The sequence below is a fragment of the Lotus japonicus genome, chromosome 4, assembly GCF_012489685.1.
Source record: "Lotus japonicus ecotype B-129 chromosome 4, LjGifu_v1.2".
NCBI lineage: Eukaryota > Viridiplantae > Streptophyta > Magnoliopsida > Fabales > Fabaceae > Lotus > Lotus japonicus.
Genome location: NC_080044.1, coordinates 4,202,137 through 4,217,149, shown reverse-complemented (window position 1 = coordinate 4,217,149; position 15,013 = coordinate 4,202,137). Strand labels below are relative to the sequence as shown.

Genomic DNA, 15,013 nt, shown 5'->3' with positions numbered 1-15,013 from the left:
AAATCATTTTCTGCCAAAGTCTATTCCAAATCGCAATGGATGCATGTGGGATCGATAAATCCTCTAGACAAACATCAAATCCTCTATTCCAAACTTGTTTTGTTCACGCCCGAAGTGACCTGTTCAGCCTCTAATATTCCTAATTTACGACTTTACAGCTTCTGCTATTGATTAATCCACAGGGAATGGAATGCTTGACTTGAGTCCTCTCAATTGCCAAAGAGTAACAAATGTCAGTGAATGCTTCAAAGCAAATATAATGAATCAAAAGTGACAACAATGAAATATACCATAGACAAAGTAATCTCATTTAAGTTTCAAACTCTGCTGTCGGGAAAAAAGGTTTCAATCTCTAAAATTCAAATTCGAAGATGACATAACATTGGCAGACAGTTGATGTAAATTACAAAAATCTATGCTAAAAATATACTCGATGTACAAAACTTGACACGTCAACAATGTCGGTGTACAGGTTTTTTTTTTAAATAAAATTCTACATATATCTCTGTTTCTCTGTGTTCTCAGCCTACTCCAATTCCTTATATCCACAGTCCAACCCACAACCATTAGTAACCTTGTAAAAATTTACAGATAACCAGCTGAAAAGAATGTGAGGATCCAAGAGGAGACCTTCAAATATGTGAATATTCCGACTTACCAGGCACTTGATTTATTGGAATGCAAAATTGATGGTCAAACCATGTAAGTCATACCAACCTGCATAAGATGTGAATGGGGTACACTTAAATTTGTGATCCCCCTTCTGCAGTTTTTCCTCAGAAAAGCATAAAAATAGTTTATCATTAGCTTCTTGATAAACCAGGAGTCTTTTCTTGCCCTTATATCCCCATGACCAAGAAGATAAACCAATCCAGACTCCTTGGCCATGCGTATAAAAGATAACTCTCTTTCAAGACTTTGCTCAGCGTCAAGCACTGGGGGCTTAGGAGATGTGTTGTTTACTTCTTCTGATGTGCTTGCTTCGAAAATGGATTTGCCTATATCATTAAAATCAGCAAGAAGAGGAACCCCGAGTGAGTAAACACTCCCATTGGGAGCTATAAGAACCCTAGAACCAGAGTACTCATCCTCTGACTCAGTATCATCATTCCCATCACTCTCTAGTGACCTCTCCTGAGCTTCACGGCGTATAAACTTCTCTAGGCTCTCCATCAGCATCTGCTCAAAAGTCTGGTGATTTTCTTTGCGAACATCTTTGTAGCCATACCTGTTCAGATATGAAAGTTCAGATCAGACTTGCAAGATAAAAAGAAATTTTAATCACAAGGATAATATGTATTATCTTAACAAAAATATTTCCTTTTCATGAACTAAAAACCACGCAAACATAACTATGTCAAAAGAGACACCGATGAGTTACCCATTTATTGACCCTAAACCACTCCTGAAAACAAATATTTTTACCAACTCATGTTTGAAAATTTACCCTATACAAAATTTCACTAAACTATTCCCTTGAGATATTCATTTAAAGCCATAGCAATTTTTTCTAAAAGTAATATGTACGTAATCCATTCGGCTCTTCCAGAGTCAGCACTTTTTACCTGGCAATACAACGAAACATATGATAGCTTCTCTGGCAGACTCGCCGAAAAAGGAACCTTTCCCTCTGGGGCACCACAGAAACTGGAACATACTTAATACTCACAAATATGATCATGGAGTGTATTGCTGGAAGTGTGGTTAGAAAATGACCAAATATTCCTGGAATTCCTTTGACCAACTCATTATAGAGCAAACCAATCCCAGGAGCACGTATTGTCCCAAGATTGCAGCCTAATTCTCGCATTAAATCATTAGACAGTTTTTGCTTGACCTCAGTTTCATACTTGAGCTTGCTTCCGTAATTCCATACAAACATTATAAAAAACATTATTACAGCAAAGACCAATATAATCCAACTTCCATCTGCCACGCTCCCCAAAACCGATGAAAAGAAAGTCAACTCCAATCCTAAGAAGACTACCAAGAAACTCAGCACTATGATGATGTGTATCTGCCATATAAGAAGCATAACAAGAGTTACTAAAATAGTGGTCATCATCATCACCCCCAGCTCAGCAATGCCTGAAAGACGACAAAAGAACAAACTGAAAACAAATACATTTTTATATTATATAATATAATAAACAACAATGAAGTTCAGAGCCTAACAACAACAGAAAGCTCCACTCTCTTCCCTTGTCTAAGCTTGCAAAACCAAATTATAATTTATCTATTCATTTTCCAATTTTAAACTTCAAGTGGAAGTTGTTCCCTAACACTGATGTTTTGCTAATGAGGATTAGTTCAACCGGTAGGATTGAATAGCAAGGACAAAGTGGTTTTGAGTTTGGATCTGTATTGCTCAATAGCTGAAGCTTGTGGCGTCCTAAACTTGGAATGGGATAGGGACATAGGGTGATAAAATTGCCTATAATGAGAAGGGTAGGGTACATACCCATTATATGGGGTTGAATCTGGGTATGGGTGATTACTCATAAAACTATGCAGATGGTTACCCAACCCTACCCATATCCATACAACAAATTCATTACACTTTTACAATTTGACAAGTGATATGAGTATGTGTCTGATAAATTTGGCAAAATTATTATAGAGATAAAAATAAAGAAATTGAAACAAAACCATTACCATATGCATTTCCGATTTCATCAATGCTGGAAATAGAGCAGATTAACACCAGAGAAACAGCCAAGAGAAACCAGTTAATGACAGGGATATAGATCTGGCCCATAAATTTCCGAGAGGTATGAACTATTTTAAGACGAGGGAAACAACCAAGTGCAATTGACTGTTTTATGCACGAAAATGTAGCTGTTGTCATGGCCCGACTTGCAATTAGGGCAGCAATGTTAGCAACGAGGAAAGTCGGCCAAAATGCACCACCTGCAGACACAGAATAATAGTACGCAAAGATTCAGGTAAGTGCAAGGAACCAAAAACAATTACTGAAGAAAATATATACTAATACCTACTTGGAACAGAAGAAAAAAAGGCTTGGCCACCATCAGCATGGTTTTCCATAAGGTATGCAGCTTGACCCAAATAACCCAATAGTAGGCATGGCAAAACAAGAAATACAAATGTAAGCTGCAAACAAACCACCATCAGTTTCATCAATATATTCCTTTCAAAAATAAAAAGTTCATCAATATCTTTACTGATTAGAAGATAAAGGAAGCAAAAGAAATTAAAACAGAAGTCATGATAGCTATAACATTGAAACCAATTGTTACCTGAACTGCTCGAACAGGGAAGTAGCAAAGATCTGCAAACATGGCTTCAGAGCCTGTAACATGATCCAGTAACAATGTTAATCAATAGTTGAAGAGTTTATGTTTTGCATATCCACCATATTTCACTATCAAGATAACTTTCTTTTTGGTAGGGAGGAGGGGGGACGCTGAGATAGAACAAGCTATTTTTTTTATTGGTGTGTGTTGGAGGACAAAGGAAATCCCACTTCAACAAGAAATATGACTAGTCATATTTCTTGTTGAAGTAACACAGTTTAAGTACAATGGGGAAATTGAAAATGATGAAAGATTTACACACAGAATTTAAGCAGGGAGGTTAAAGTGGATAAAAGCATCAGGAGTTATTTGTGACCGCAAAGTACCTACCGAACTCAAAGGAAAGTTTTACCAAACCGCTATAAGACCTGCTATCCTCATTGGTAGCGGATGTTGGACTTTAACATGACATGAGAAAAAAGTTGGAGTAGAAGAAATGAGATTATTAAGATGGACAAGTAGACACACTAGAAAGGACAAGATACGCAATGATCGTATGAGAGCACATATGGGTGTGGCGCCTATCGAGGAGAAGGTGACAGAAAATCAGTTAGGGTGGTATGGACATGTACCAAGAATATCACTGGAGGCACCGGTGAGAATGGTTGATAACATGGTTCTAAAAATACACTTTATTTATCAAATATAGGGACTAAAATTAAAATAAGGATTGATTTCAAAAATTGTCATCCTTTTAGGACCAAAAACACATTTAAGTATTTATAAATTTATAAATAGATAAAAACAGACACATCAATAAAATAAAATATACATGGTAAGATAGAACATATATGATTGCATCTATATCAATAATCCTGTATATATGTGTTTACCAGTTGCACACAGAAGACATCCCCCAAGAGAATACCATGCTTTAGTTGAATTCCTTTCAAAATAATAATAGATGTGAATAGGATTAAATGCCCTGAAAACGCTGCTGTCATATTTGACAAGATTGTATATGCCAATGCCCGCAAGAAAACAAAACCATATAAACAAAGCAGGTCCAACAGCAAGCCCCACTTTACTTGTTCCATACTTTTGTACTGTGAACAAAATGACAAGACAAGTAGCAGAAATCATCACCACCTGATCTGCATAATCAAGGAAAAATAAGAAAATATTAATCCAACAACAACAAAAAAAGTGATAATATTTAGCCAACTTTTGCATACTTAGATTGGATTAACATAAACGGAAATCTATTTTAGTTCTACCATTCCACCAAACATTACTGAACTTGCTAAATGATAAGACCAAAGCACAATTGGGACGACATTACATACCAAAAGAAGGCCGCCTCAAAAGCTATTATTATTAAAGGAAAAGCAACTATAATCTATTTCAAAGAAGAAAGGAGGATAGAAGTCTAAGCTCAAGACGTGCTCATACAACATCAAATGCAAGTATTAATAACCATTACAGACATGGGTGTTAATTAATTGGTTAACACAATACCTTGATGAATTGCATCTACCCCAACTTTCAAACCATTAACTGATGATAGTACTGCAAGGAAAAATCATGTAAAGTAAGAATTAATGTGCGGAACTAAACAGAAGAAGAGTTATTGAAAACAACAGTTGGACGGGACACAAGCAACAAGATGTCTTTACAATTATGATAATAGCATCAACCCAAAAACATTATGACAAAAACTGCTGAAGTTATAAATTAAAAAACAAAATAGCATATTGTAACCTGACATTGCTGGTGTAACAACCCCATTAGCTATCACCATAGAAGTACCAGCAAGAACTAATAATAGTAGAATCTTCTTCAAAGTCTGTGAAGTCTCTAGTCTTTCCTTGATTTTTAAAGACCTTTCAAGCTCAGCGGACGGCACTTTCAGCCTAAAACCTGATATTCGAGCATCTGACCGCAGCTGATTGGGAAGAAGACTCACCTTAGCATTTCGGCAAATCAAGGAGTACAATGCAAACGTACCACCTGCAGTAATTTTAAAACAACTATAGATTTGAGCACAGATCATTAAGTGCGAAAACAAGAGAAAGAGAGGGCATAAAAGGATAGTATAGGCTCGTTCATCTTACTAAATTTACCATACCTTCACCATCATCATTAGCCCACAGAACAACAAGAACATACTTCACCAAGGGAATCAATATTAAAGTATACAACACAAGAGACAATGCTCCAAGAATGTCTTCATTTCCATTAATAGGCGCCTTCCTAAACATAACACTGAAAGTATATAGAGGACTAGTTCCAACATCACCAAAAACAACACCAAGAGTTTGAAAACCCAGAAGTATCATCTTCCCAACGCTTATATCCTGCATTAGGACACCATAAAAAAGCATAAATCTATGTACTCTGCCAACAAAGTTCACACCATTATAACAACTATAACACAAAACAAAACAATTTACATCACAGATTCATCGGAACCAATGCCAAACCATGAAAAACCCAATTTAACAACTCAACTCAAAGCATGCAAAAAAACCCATGATCTAGAATCACCTCATAGTCATTTCTGATAGCACAAAACAAAACAATTCACATCACAAATTCATAGGAACCAATGTCAACCCATGAAAAACCCCAATGTAACAAACTCAACTCAAAGCATGCAAAAATACCCATGATCTAGAATCACCTCATAGTCATTTCTGATAACACCGGGAACCTCAAGCGCTTCAACATCGAAGGAATCGACTCGGCGGCCAGTCCGAACGAGCTTCTGGTCGCCGTAATCCTCATCCTCGGAATCGAACATGGACTGGTGACGCAGATAAGAAGGATCGAATTCCTCAATCTCGGAGGGATCGCCGTCGTCGTCCTCCTGGAAAACCCACCTGGATTCGGTGGAGTCGACGGACAATGCTCTCTCTGGATCCCCATCCTCACTCGTGAAATGGGTACTACTAGGGCTTCGCATGGAAGATTCTTCGGATTCGGAGAATGGGAAATTGATTGGATGAAGAAGAAGAAGATGTGCAGAGACAACAACAACGGTGAGTTGTGACTGGATTTTCCGGCACGGTGGTGAATTCAACGGCAGCAATGTTGAGGGGGAAATCTGCACCACATTCAGATTTTTTTTTTTTTATAGTTTTGGTGTGTGTGGGGTGTGGTGCCTTAGCAAATGGCAGGCATGGAATTTCACGTGTCATAAATATAATTCATTGGCAGAGACTATTTGGACCATCCCTCTTTACTATCCACACCATCCCATTTTTTATAATTCCAAAAATACCCCCCACATAGAAAATAAACAAAGCAGTCAAAAAAAAATACTCTCACAATCTCACCTTCTTCTTCCTTCTTCCTCTTCCACTCTCACCTTCCCCATCCCTATTTCATCTTCTAAATCAATATATCACACACCTTGAAGCTCCAAATCAGTGTAGAAGATAAGTGGGTGAGATCAAGAGAAGATTAGAAGCTCAAAATAGGTGAGATTTTAGGATTTTTACGGGTTTTTCACGTTAATCTGGGTTGAATATGTGGGTTCTGGTTCGTTCCGCCACTTAAAATGCGGACGTTTAATTGCTACCGCTATTTTAGTAGCGGTAACTTCCGCTATCTTAGTAGCGGTAACTACCGCTATCTTAGTAGCGGTAACTACCGCAATTAAAATAGCTGTAACGTCCGCTATCAAGGTAGTTGTTTATTTTTGTGGGGGGTATTTTTGGAATTATAAAAAAATGGGATGGTGTGGATAGTAAAGAGGGATGGTCCAAATAGTCTCTGCCTAATTCATTTGCTAAGGGTCAAAGACTCAAGGGGAATATAAATCCCTATGATTTTAGTTTTTAACACATGTATTCAGTGTAAGGACAAAATTTCTATCCAAGAATGAAGTTTTTAGGAATAGAATTCTTGACTTACAAGTTCAAATAGTTACTTTTTGTTTCTACAAAAAATGGTAGAACGAAGAGAAAACATTTATAGACTACCGGATAGGGCGCTAGTAACATGTTGGGGAGGTTAGTAAAGGCCCACTCCTATAAGGAGCGCCGGGAGATCTCCCCGAGGAGGGTTGCCCACCAACTGACCTCAAGGGGATTCGAACCCTCAATCTTTGGGAGGTGAGAGCTAAATCTGAAACCTAAAATCAGTTATCTCAACCCATGTTGGCCAAATAGTTACTTTTTATCAGTGCGATTAGCGCTCATTGGGTTTTACCACATGTATTCATGTCCGGTGAGTGATAAAAGTCTCCACAAGAATAAGACTTCTATGAATTGAACTCTGAAATTAGTGGTTCAAATAGTTACTTTTTACCACTGCAACCGACACTCTTTTTTGTTGACATTAAAGCAGCACTTTCATTAAATAGAAATAGGAATGTGAGGTTACAAGCAGTCATCTAACAACAGTTTTCCTAGACCACAACAACCTTGATGAAACCATACATTATTAGGGAAAGAGAGAGCAAATTTGGACATGAAATCAGCAGCCATATTCCCAATTCTCTTCACATAGTGCCTAGAACTAGAACGTAACCCTGCGAGAGAGTAGCAAACACAGACATAGTGCGTAGTTGTCCCCCTTTGGAGCGTTCGATCCTCTTTGGGTGTTTTACCGCCATTGGGGAGGCTTATTCTTTTCCATGGAAGGTTGTTCACTGGCAAATGGTGGTTTTGCTATCGAAGATAAGTTGATTTTTTATTCTTTTAGTGTGAGTCTTTTCCTATCTTCTTTCATCCTCCTACATCCCCACGACCACCACTAGAACCTTCAACTGCAACCACGACAACCAACCACTGCGCGACACAACTCTCGGCCACTACACCACCGTCTTTGACCTTCATCCACCAGGTGTCACCATCGTGCACAACCCCCTCTGTGACCATCACCACCTGCATTTGGGCTTTGTTCTTCCTCTTAAATTTAGAGTATCAAGGGCACGATTGAAGTAATACATTTTGGATTGTTTGTTGTTGTCTTTTATTAGTAATACATTGGGTTAGTTTTTCGAACCACCATAAGGATCAACATCGTTTTGGGATTATTCTCTGGTGCTATGGCGCTGGCGCAACAAGGTCATCTTTGACGATACGCCTTGGTCGGTGGAGCGTGTTTTGCAACATATATTCTCATCTATTGCGGATTGTGATGATTTTTTTTGTCTCCTTCTACTATATTGGCTTTGATTACTCAAGTAGGTTGCTTTAGTAAATACATAGGAAAAGTTTAACACTAATGGTTGTTTTAAGCTACACTTAGCAAGAGTAAATTGATCATGGTGATCTGCTTCATAATGCTTCTGCCTCTTGGTTGAGAGGTTTTTTGGGTTCCGCCACTGGATCTTGTGCTCTCCCTGTTGAGCTTTTGGCAATCAAGTGTTGTCTTATATTGGCTTGAGATTTGAGCTATCAACATGTTGTTTGCGAGAGTGATTCGTTGGATGCTATTAGGCTGTTGCAGGCCCCTGCTATGCCTTCTTACTTGTCAGTTGTGTTGGGAGAGGTTGTTGCAATTTCTATTCGTCCATGGCGTGTCTCCTTCCAACATAACCATAGTGAGGCTAATTGTTGTGTTCTGATGAACTAGCTTCGTTGCATTTACGTTTTCAGATTCCTCTCCAACAATAGTCTTTGATCCCTAATGAGTTGAATCCACTTTTAATAAATTTCTTAGGGGAGTTGTTTTGCCTGCTACATTGGAAATCTATGCTTAGGTACATGTTCCATTTTTGTGAAGTGTGTTTGTATTAAAAAAAAACTAGTATTTCACACGCATGTTTGATTTGTCTAATAAAAAATGTTTATAATAATAAATAAACAAAAAATATAAGTAAAGGTGAAAGAAGAAAAAAAGATTCAAGAAGGTTCTGCAGCCACAAACCCTAATCACACTCTCTCTATCTCTTTTTATCTTCTCTCATTCTCCATTCTCACACTCCCTCTCTCTGCAATCCGCAACCATGTCTCACTTCGGAAGGTCCGGTCCCCCTGACATCACCGACACCTACTCCCTCCTCGTTCTCAACATCACCTTCCGTAAGCTCTCTCTTCCTCTTTCTCTCCGATTTTCAATTCAATTTCTCCTATTGCGATTCCTTAACCCTAACCCTAACCCTAACCCTAATTTCGGTTCTTATTTTGTAGGCACAACTGCTGATGACTTGTTCCCTCTCTTCGATAAGTATGGGAAAGTTGTCGACATCTTCATCCCCAAAGATCGAAGGTACTGTATTTTCTCGATTTCCTTGCTTTTTTCGTTAATGGGTCGATTTGATTATTCAATATTATTCAATATTTGATTGAAAGTTTCGATTTTTATTTTTTGAAGGACTGGGGAGTCGAGGGGTTTCGCGTTTGTGCGTTACAAGTATGCTGATGAGGCTTCAAAGGCTGTTGATAGGCTTGATGGTATGCTTCTTCATCTCATCATGTCTTAGATTTTGAATAAGGATTTATTTTTGATTATTAATTTTGGTAAAATTCTTCAATTTTCAGGAAGAATGGTTGATGGTCGTGAAATAACTGTTCAGTTTGCTAAGTATGGGCCTAATGCTGAGAGGATGTAAGTTGTTTCTTGTCTTGTGCCATTTGTATGTTTGATTCTGATATTATATATTGGCTCCTTTTCAATTTTTAACATTTACTTTGATTTCTCTGTTTATTTTTGTTTGATAAGATATAATTGCATAGCCTTCTAGGATAGAATTTTTCGATACCAAAGGATTCTTCTTTTTGTTCATTTTTCTCGTGGTGTTGTAACCTTTTTATTCTCATGCACTCGTCCCTCTGTTGCTGACTTTAGTTTCTTGCATTTGCAGTCACAAAGGTAGAATTATTGAATCAGAGGAAAGAGCTAAGCAGGGGTCAAGGAGCCGTAGCCCCAGGAGAAGGTATGCATGTGCTGTTTTAGTAGCCCCAGGAGAATTTTGGAAGTTGAAAGCACCAATTTCGAATAGTAGAACTTGGGCAGTGATGTATCAGTTACACGCAATTTGTTCATTTCTGTCGCTATGTTTCAGATGGACACAAATTTTATAGCTGAAACTATCTTTGATCTTTGGAAAATTCATTTCTTCATTGAATGTGTTCATTTTTGTTCCATCAAGCTGTTTAGTATTGTCTATTCTGCACTATATGTTAATGTTATTTTCATTTAAGCATCATAACTTGTTGAACCCGACGAATTTGTAGAGTACTAATTTAGGTAGCCTCTGTGTGGCACCATGTTTATAGTTGACGTCACCTGATTCCTCTGTTGTTACTTTTGACGAAAGAATTATTCTTTTATGCTAATTTTGGACTTGCTTTGGTTAATGTCTTATTCCTCAACCATCAGTATGATTGAAATAGACTGTTGATACAGATCAGTATGATTGGCACCATTCTTATGTATTCATTAATGCCTGAATATTTGCAGGCATCGTGATGATCACAGATCCAGCAGAGACAGGGATTACAGGAGGAGAAGCCGCAGCAGAAGTTATGATAAGTATGAACGTGGTGATAGGCACCGTGGGAGAGACAGGGATTATCGTCGCCGAAGCAGGAGCCGCAGTGCCAGTCTGGATTACAAAGGTCGTGGAAGGGGGCGTTATGATGATGAGCCTAGTAGAAGCCGGAGCAGATCAGTGGATAGGTTCTCATTCATTGATACCCAGCTCTTTCAACTGTGATTGTTTACTTACAAGATCATCATAATTATTATTTAACTTGTCATTCATTCCTACACAGCCGCTCCCCTGCACGCCGCAGTCCTAGTCCTCGAAGAAGTCCTTCCCCTAAGAGGAGTGTTTCCCCTAAAAGGAGCACTTCTCCCCGGAAAAGTCCACGGGGTGAAAGTCCTGATAATCGTAGCCGTGATGGACGGTCTCCTACACCTCGCAGTGTCTCACCACGTGGCCGCCCTGTTGCTTCGCGAAGCCCATCCCCTCGAAAGTCAAATGGTGATGTAAGTAATGTTTGTCTCGCTAAAAAGTTGCCAGATTTGTAGTAAGAATTCCACTCTCTTCTACCTTTTGTAACTTGTCAATTCTCTTCTCTTGCAGGAATAAACTGTTTTTAATGAAAAATTCCAGAGACGCCTTGACTAGTGTACCTGTTGCTGTTTTGCTAGTATTGGATCATTTGGTCAATGTGAATGGTCTTATCAGTCATTGGACGGTTTTATGATCTAAGTGCAGTTTGGTAGGGTCAGACTTCCTTGGTGTTTGAATGTTTTTATATTTGGACCTATTATGTCGTCTATTTTAGTATTTGGTAATCATTGGACCATGTAGTTGATAAATTAACTTTTCAGTCTGAGGAATTTTGCCATTTCAGTTTTATTCTAGTGTCTGCACTTTTCTCCATTTTGTTATGTAGTAGGAAGGATGGTTGTGGTCTAGTTAAAGCTCAGTTAATTTATGATGAACAACTTATTGGGTTTTATAGTTATGATCGGGAAATGTGGTGGGGCCTGATAGGCGCATGTTGACATTGTTGCTGTTGATGCTGTTTCTATGTCATTGATGATTGGTCGTGAATTTGATGCCTGGTTGCAAGAGTATGCTGGTTTTAGGACTGATTCTTTTACCAGTGTGCTGCTTAGAAAGGCAATTAATTGACTTGGTTTTTTCCTGATTGATCTGATTTTTGGTAAGCTTTTTTGTTTACTTTCTTATTTCTTCATAAATCCCTCATGACCTCTGGGAATGCTGATCTTTTGATCTAGTAACCGTGATTGGTATAAAAATAGTCCTGAAAGAGATTTGTGATGCTGAGATGGACAAGTTGAACGTATTTTGACGTGTAGCTGATGCATCATAGGAGTGGGACCTGTCATATGTTGAATCAGATGGTGATAATATGAACCTAAATTGCTGGTGTTATTTTGAATCTCCGTGAAAGTGACAATGGTAAAACTTTTCTAGTTACTTTTTTAGGGATTATACTGGATACTTGTTTGACATTGATCTTTCAAGATTATAACATCTGCTACTTAATGTAGTGAGATATGTTTGTTGTAGCACAGTGCTCCTTGACTGTAGCTGTGAGGTGATAGCTGGTCCATCTTTTATATGAAATACGTGTGTTCGTGAATAGTTCGAAGAATTAGCAAATTACTGTAGCTGACTGTTGCTGCCCTTTTTGCTGGGTCGGGTTGGCAATGGTATTAGCAGCTGGTACTGATGATGCTGTCTAGCTGTGCTGATTTTCTGTTGATTTCAAAGCCGCCTGACAATTCTTTTCACTATTTAAGCTCGTGATTGTTTTTTTAGTTTCAGTTTTAGGCTTTTAGCTATTCACACATTTATTCTTATGACAAGATTTATATATTTTTGCTTCAACATTGTGACACGATTTGTGGTGTGGTTACTGTTATGCAACTTAATTAATAACCTATGTGCATTAGAGATGTGGTCTCTTGAAGTTTCCTTAAGACTGATGAATCAAATGATTCATCTGGATTATTGGTATTTCTTGTTTTAAGTCCAGCTGTTTGTTAACGATTGAATCCTTGCTGCTAATGCCTGCAGAACTGTAGCCTAATCTATCAGGAATGTACATTCTAGGTTTTGTCATAAGAACACCAAAATATAGCTTAGTTTTTCTGTCAGTGTACTTGGCATGAGAGTCTAGTGATTTCTTTTGATTGTTTAGGTTTGTGACACCCTTAGCGCATAAGGAATAGGTTGTGTTCTCTTTCTGTGTCTTGTTTTACAGAATTTATAGTTTTGGGTTTTAAAAGATAGTGTGGGAGCTATATGAAATTTTAGCAGTTATATTCGGTAACAATATTTGTTCAATATTGGATTTTTTTTTGAATGTTTTGCTGATTTGATAGAAGAGAATGATGAATGTGTGGGAAATGGGTGATTTTTTTGCACCAGAAGTGTTAACTTAAATTTTAATGTACTGGGTAGATTTGGTAATGGCAATGTTAGGGTTCAATTACTCTCTTTTTTGGGTTTTAGTTTTATGACCTGTTGTAGCCTTGAAATCACGCATTTTAGTTAAAATTTAGATTGAGCTATTTGGGAAAAATTGTTATAAAACTAATATTGATCTAACACTAGTGATTATACCCGTGCGATGCACGGGCTCTAAATCATTAATTTTATTGAAACAACTAGTATTTTTTACCCGTGCATCGCACGGGGATATTCATCTTTTTTTTTGAGTTTTTAAAATTGTGTTATTTTTTTAAAGATATTTTTTTAATCATAAATTTAAAAGTTTTTTTTTCTGCAATGAATGTGTTTGACATTTTTTGTAAAAGTGCAATAATTATATTTATCTGTGTTTTTTTATATAAATGTTGCATTATTTTATTTAGCTTTTTATATAGATTTTGAATTATATATTAAAATCCAAAGAACTGATATGACATTCTAATTTTTTTTTTATAAACTACATTTAAAGTAGTATGGAAGGGCGGATACACCGTCCATGCCGCTACCCACTTCTACTAAGGCTGAGCTTTATAGGAGTGATCATCATTATCGCAAATAAGCATTTTTAATCATGTAGAATTTATAACTCTCGGAAATGCTACATATGATTATTGGTAATGTAAAAATGTCAATTTTGAAAAATATAAACCAACATATTTCAACTTGAGGCATCACTTTTTGTTTCAGAATCTTTCATATCCACCAAGATTCAATGGAACTTTTCCGAATTGAAGGATGAACTCAGAATTTTTAGCTGGAAAGGGCTATATAAAAATGTTGATTGTAATCATGTTTAAAAATAAATATAATTCTTCAAACTGACCATAAAATAAAGACATAATGAACAATGCTGCCCATCTAACTTTCGACTGCGCTGTAGTTTGAGTGTGATAACACATGAAGGTAACTAATTTTAGGAAATCTTTTTTTGCACACCCCCTTAATTTAACCATATATTCATTTATTTTGAAATTAAAATCTAAAAATATGAGTTCAGGGTGTGTAAATAGTAAAAATGGGTGTGTTAAAAGCAATCAGCGTGATTTTATAGCACGGAACACAGCTGTTTCACTTGCTTTTTCAACATGGGTTGACACAACTGTTCAAATATTTCGAGTTTAACTCTCATCTCCACATAGGTCGAGGGTTCGAATCCCCAAAGGCCAGTAAAATCCTAGTTGATGGACAACCTTGCTTGGGGAGATCCTCTTTTACTCCTACATGGTGCGGGCCTATGTTTGCCTCCTCAACGTGTTATTGGCGCTCTTATTGATATAGTCTGGAGGTGTTGTCTCTCTATTCTGCCATTTTTTGTAAAAAAAGAATGTCTATGTCTAGAAAATTAAACAACTTTATTTTTGTTGTTCACAATCCAACCATGATAATTCAATAATTTATTAAGGAAAAAACTTAGGTCAAGTTCTTTATCTCCATTTTGTCAAGTTCGTCATTGAAACAATGACAAATGAGCTTTATTTCTAAATAAAAAATGATATTTATTAAGACTTAATTATTATATTTCGAGAAAAATTAAAAACATGTCACTACATGATTTAAAAACTTGGTGTTATGGATATGATGAATTTAATGTGAGTTTTATCCTTTTATTAAAATTAAAGTATACATGAATTAAGTTAAATTTATTTTGATTTTTATTTTAATATAAAATTTCAGTACTAAATAATAAAAATTAAAAATTAAAAAAAATATTTTTAAAACGAACCAAAAACTTATTTTGACATTTATTTTGAATATTTACGTAGAAACTAAAAACTTATGCTATTATTATTTTAAAATTATTAATTTAAATTCTTTTTAATCACGG

General features: G+C 36.8%; 2 protein-coding genes across 13 annotated transcripts; one reads left to right on the top strand and one right to left on the bottom strand.

Annotated features, from left to right (window-relative positions):
• Positions 1-287: 287 nt before the first annotated feature.
• On the bottom strand, positions 288-6,437 carry LOC130714883 (potassium transporter 7-like). 2 transcript variants are annotated; one of them, XM_057564855.1, is made up of 10 exons: positions 5,941-6,437; positions 5,386-5,614; positions 5,019-5,267; positions 4,776-4,826; positions 4,151-4,411; positions 3,261-3,313; positions 3,000-3,114; positions 2,656-2,910; positions 1,566-2,088; positions 288-1,228 (listed from the first exon to the last, which is right to left on the bottom strand). In XM_057564855.1, exons 1-10 carry the CDS (start codon positions 6,220-6,222, stop codon positions 694-696), a joined length of 2,553 nt encoding a protein of 850 aa, XP_057420838.1. In that variant the 5' UTR covers positions 6,223-6,437; the 3' UTR covers positions 288-693. The 2 variants fall into 2 exon arrangements, with proteins under 2 accessions (XP_057420838.1, XP_057420839.1); XM_057564856.1 differs by lacking the exon at positions 5,941-6,437 and adding an exon at positions 5,805-5,831.
• A 2,670-nt stretch (positions 6,438-9,107) lies between these two features.
• LOC130711238 (serine/arginine-rich splicing factor SC35) lies at positions 9,108-12,650 on the top strand. Of its 11 annotated transcripts, none has more exons than XR_009010618.1 (11): positions 9,108-9,292; positions 9,401-9,479; positions 9,585-9,664; positions 9,752-9,818; positions 10,075-10,146; positions 10,674-10,892; positions 10,988-11,204; positions 11,302-11,440; positions 11,687-11,890; positions 12,062-12,150; positions 12,267-12,650. XR_009010618.1 is itself a non-coding variant. In XM_057560770.1 (8 exons), exons 1-8 carry the CDS (start codon positions 9,217-9,219, stop codon positions 11,305-11,307), a joined length of 816 nt encoding a protein of 271 aa, XP_057416753.1. In that variant the 5' UTR covers positions 9,108-9,216; the 3' UTR covers positions 11,308-11,580. The 11 variants fall into 11 exon arrangements, 1 of the variants encoding a protein (XP_057416753.1); XR_009010616.1 differs by having other exon boundaries at positions 12,262-12,650; XR_009010617.1 differs by having other exon boundaries at positions 12,243-12,650.
• The last annotated feature ends 2,363 nt before the right edge of the window (positions 12,651-15,013 follow it).

Excerpts from the sequence above, each read along its gene's own strand:
- LOC130714883 (XM_057564855.1), bottom strand. The coding sequence starts at position 6,222 with ATGCGAAGCCCTAGTAGTACCCATTTCACGAGTGAGGATGGGGATCCA. Across the intron at positions 5,268-5,385 it reads GGCTAATGATGATGGTGAAG|GTGGTACGTTTGCATTGTAC; the intron begins GTATGGTAAATT and ends AAATTACTGCAG. Across the intron at positions 2,089-2,655 it reads TGAAATCGGAAATGCATATG|GCATTGCTGAGCTGGGGGTG; the intron begins GTAATGGTTTTG and ends GTCGTCTTTCAG.
- LOC130711238 (XM_057560770.1), top strand. The coding sequence starts at position 9,217 with ATGTCTCACTTCGGAAGGTCCGGTCCCCCTGACATCACCGACACCTAC. Across the intron at positions 9,480-9,584 it reads TTCATCCCCAAAGATCGAAG|GACTGGGGAGTCGAGGGGTT; the intron begins GTACTGTATTTT and ends TATTTTTTGAAG. Across the intron at positions 9,665-9,751 it reads GGCTGTTGATAGGCTTGATG|GAAGAATGGTTGATGGTCGT; the intron begins GTATGCTTCTTC and ends TTCAATTTTCAG.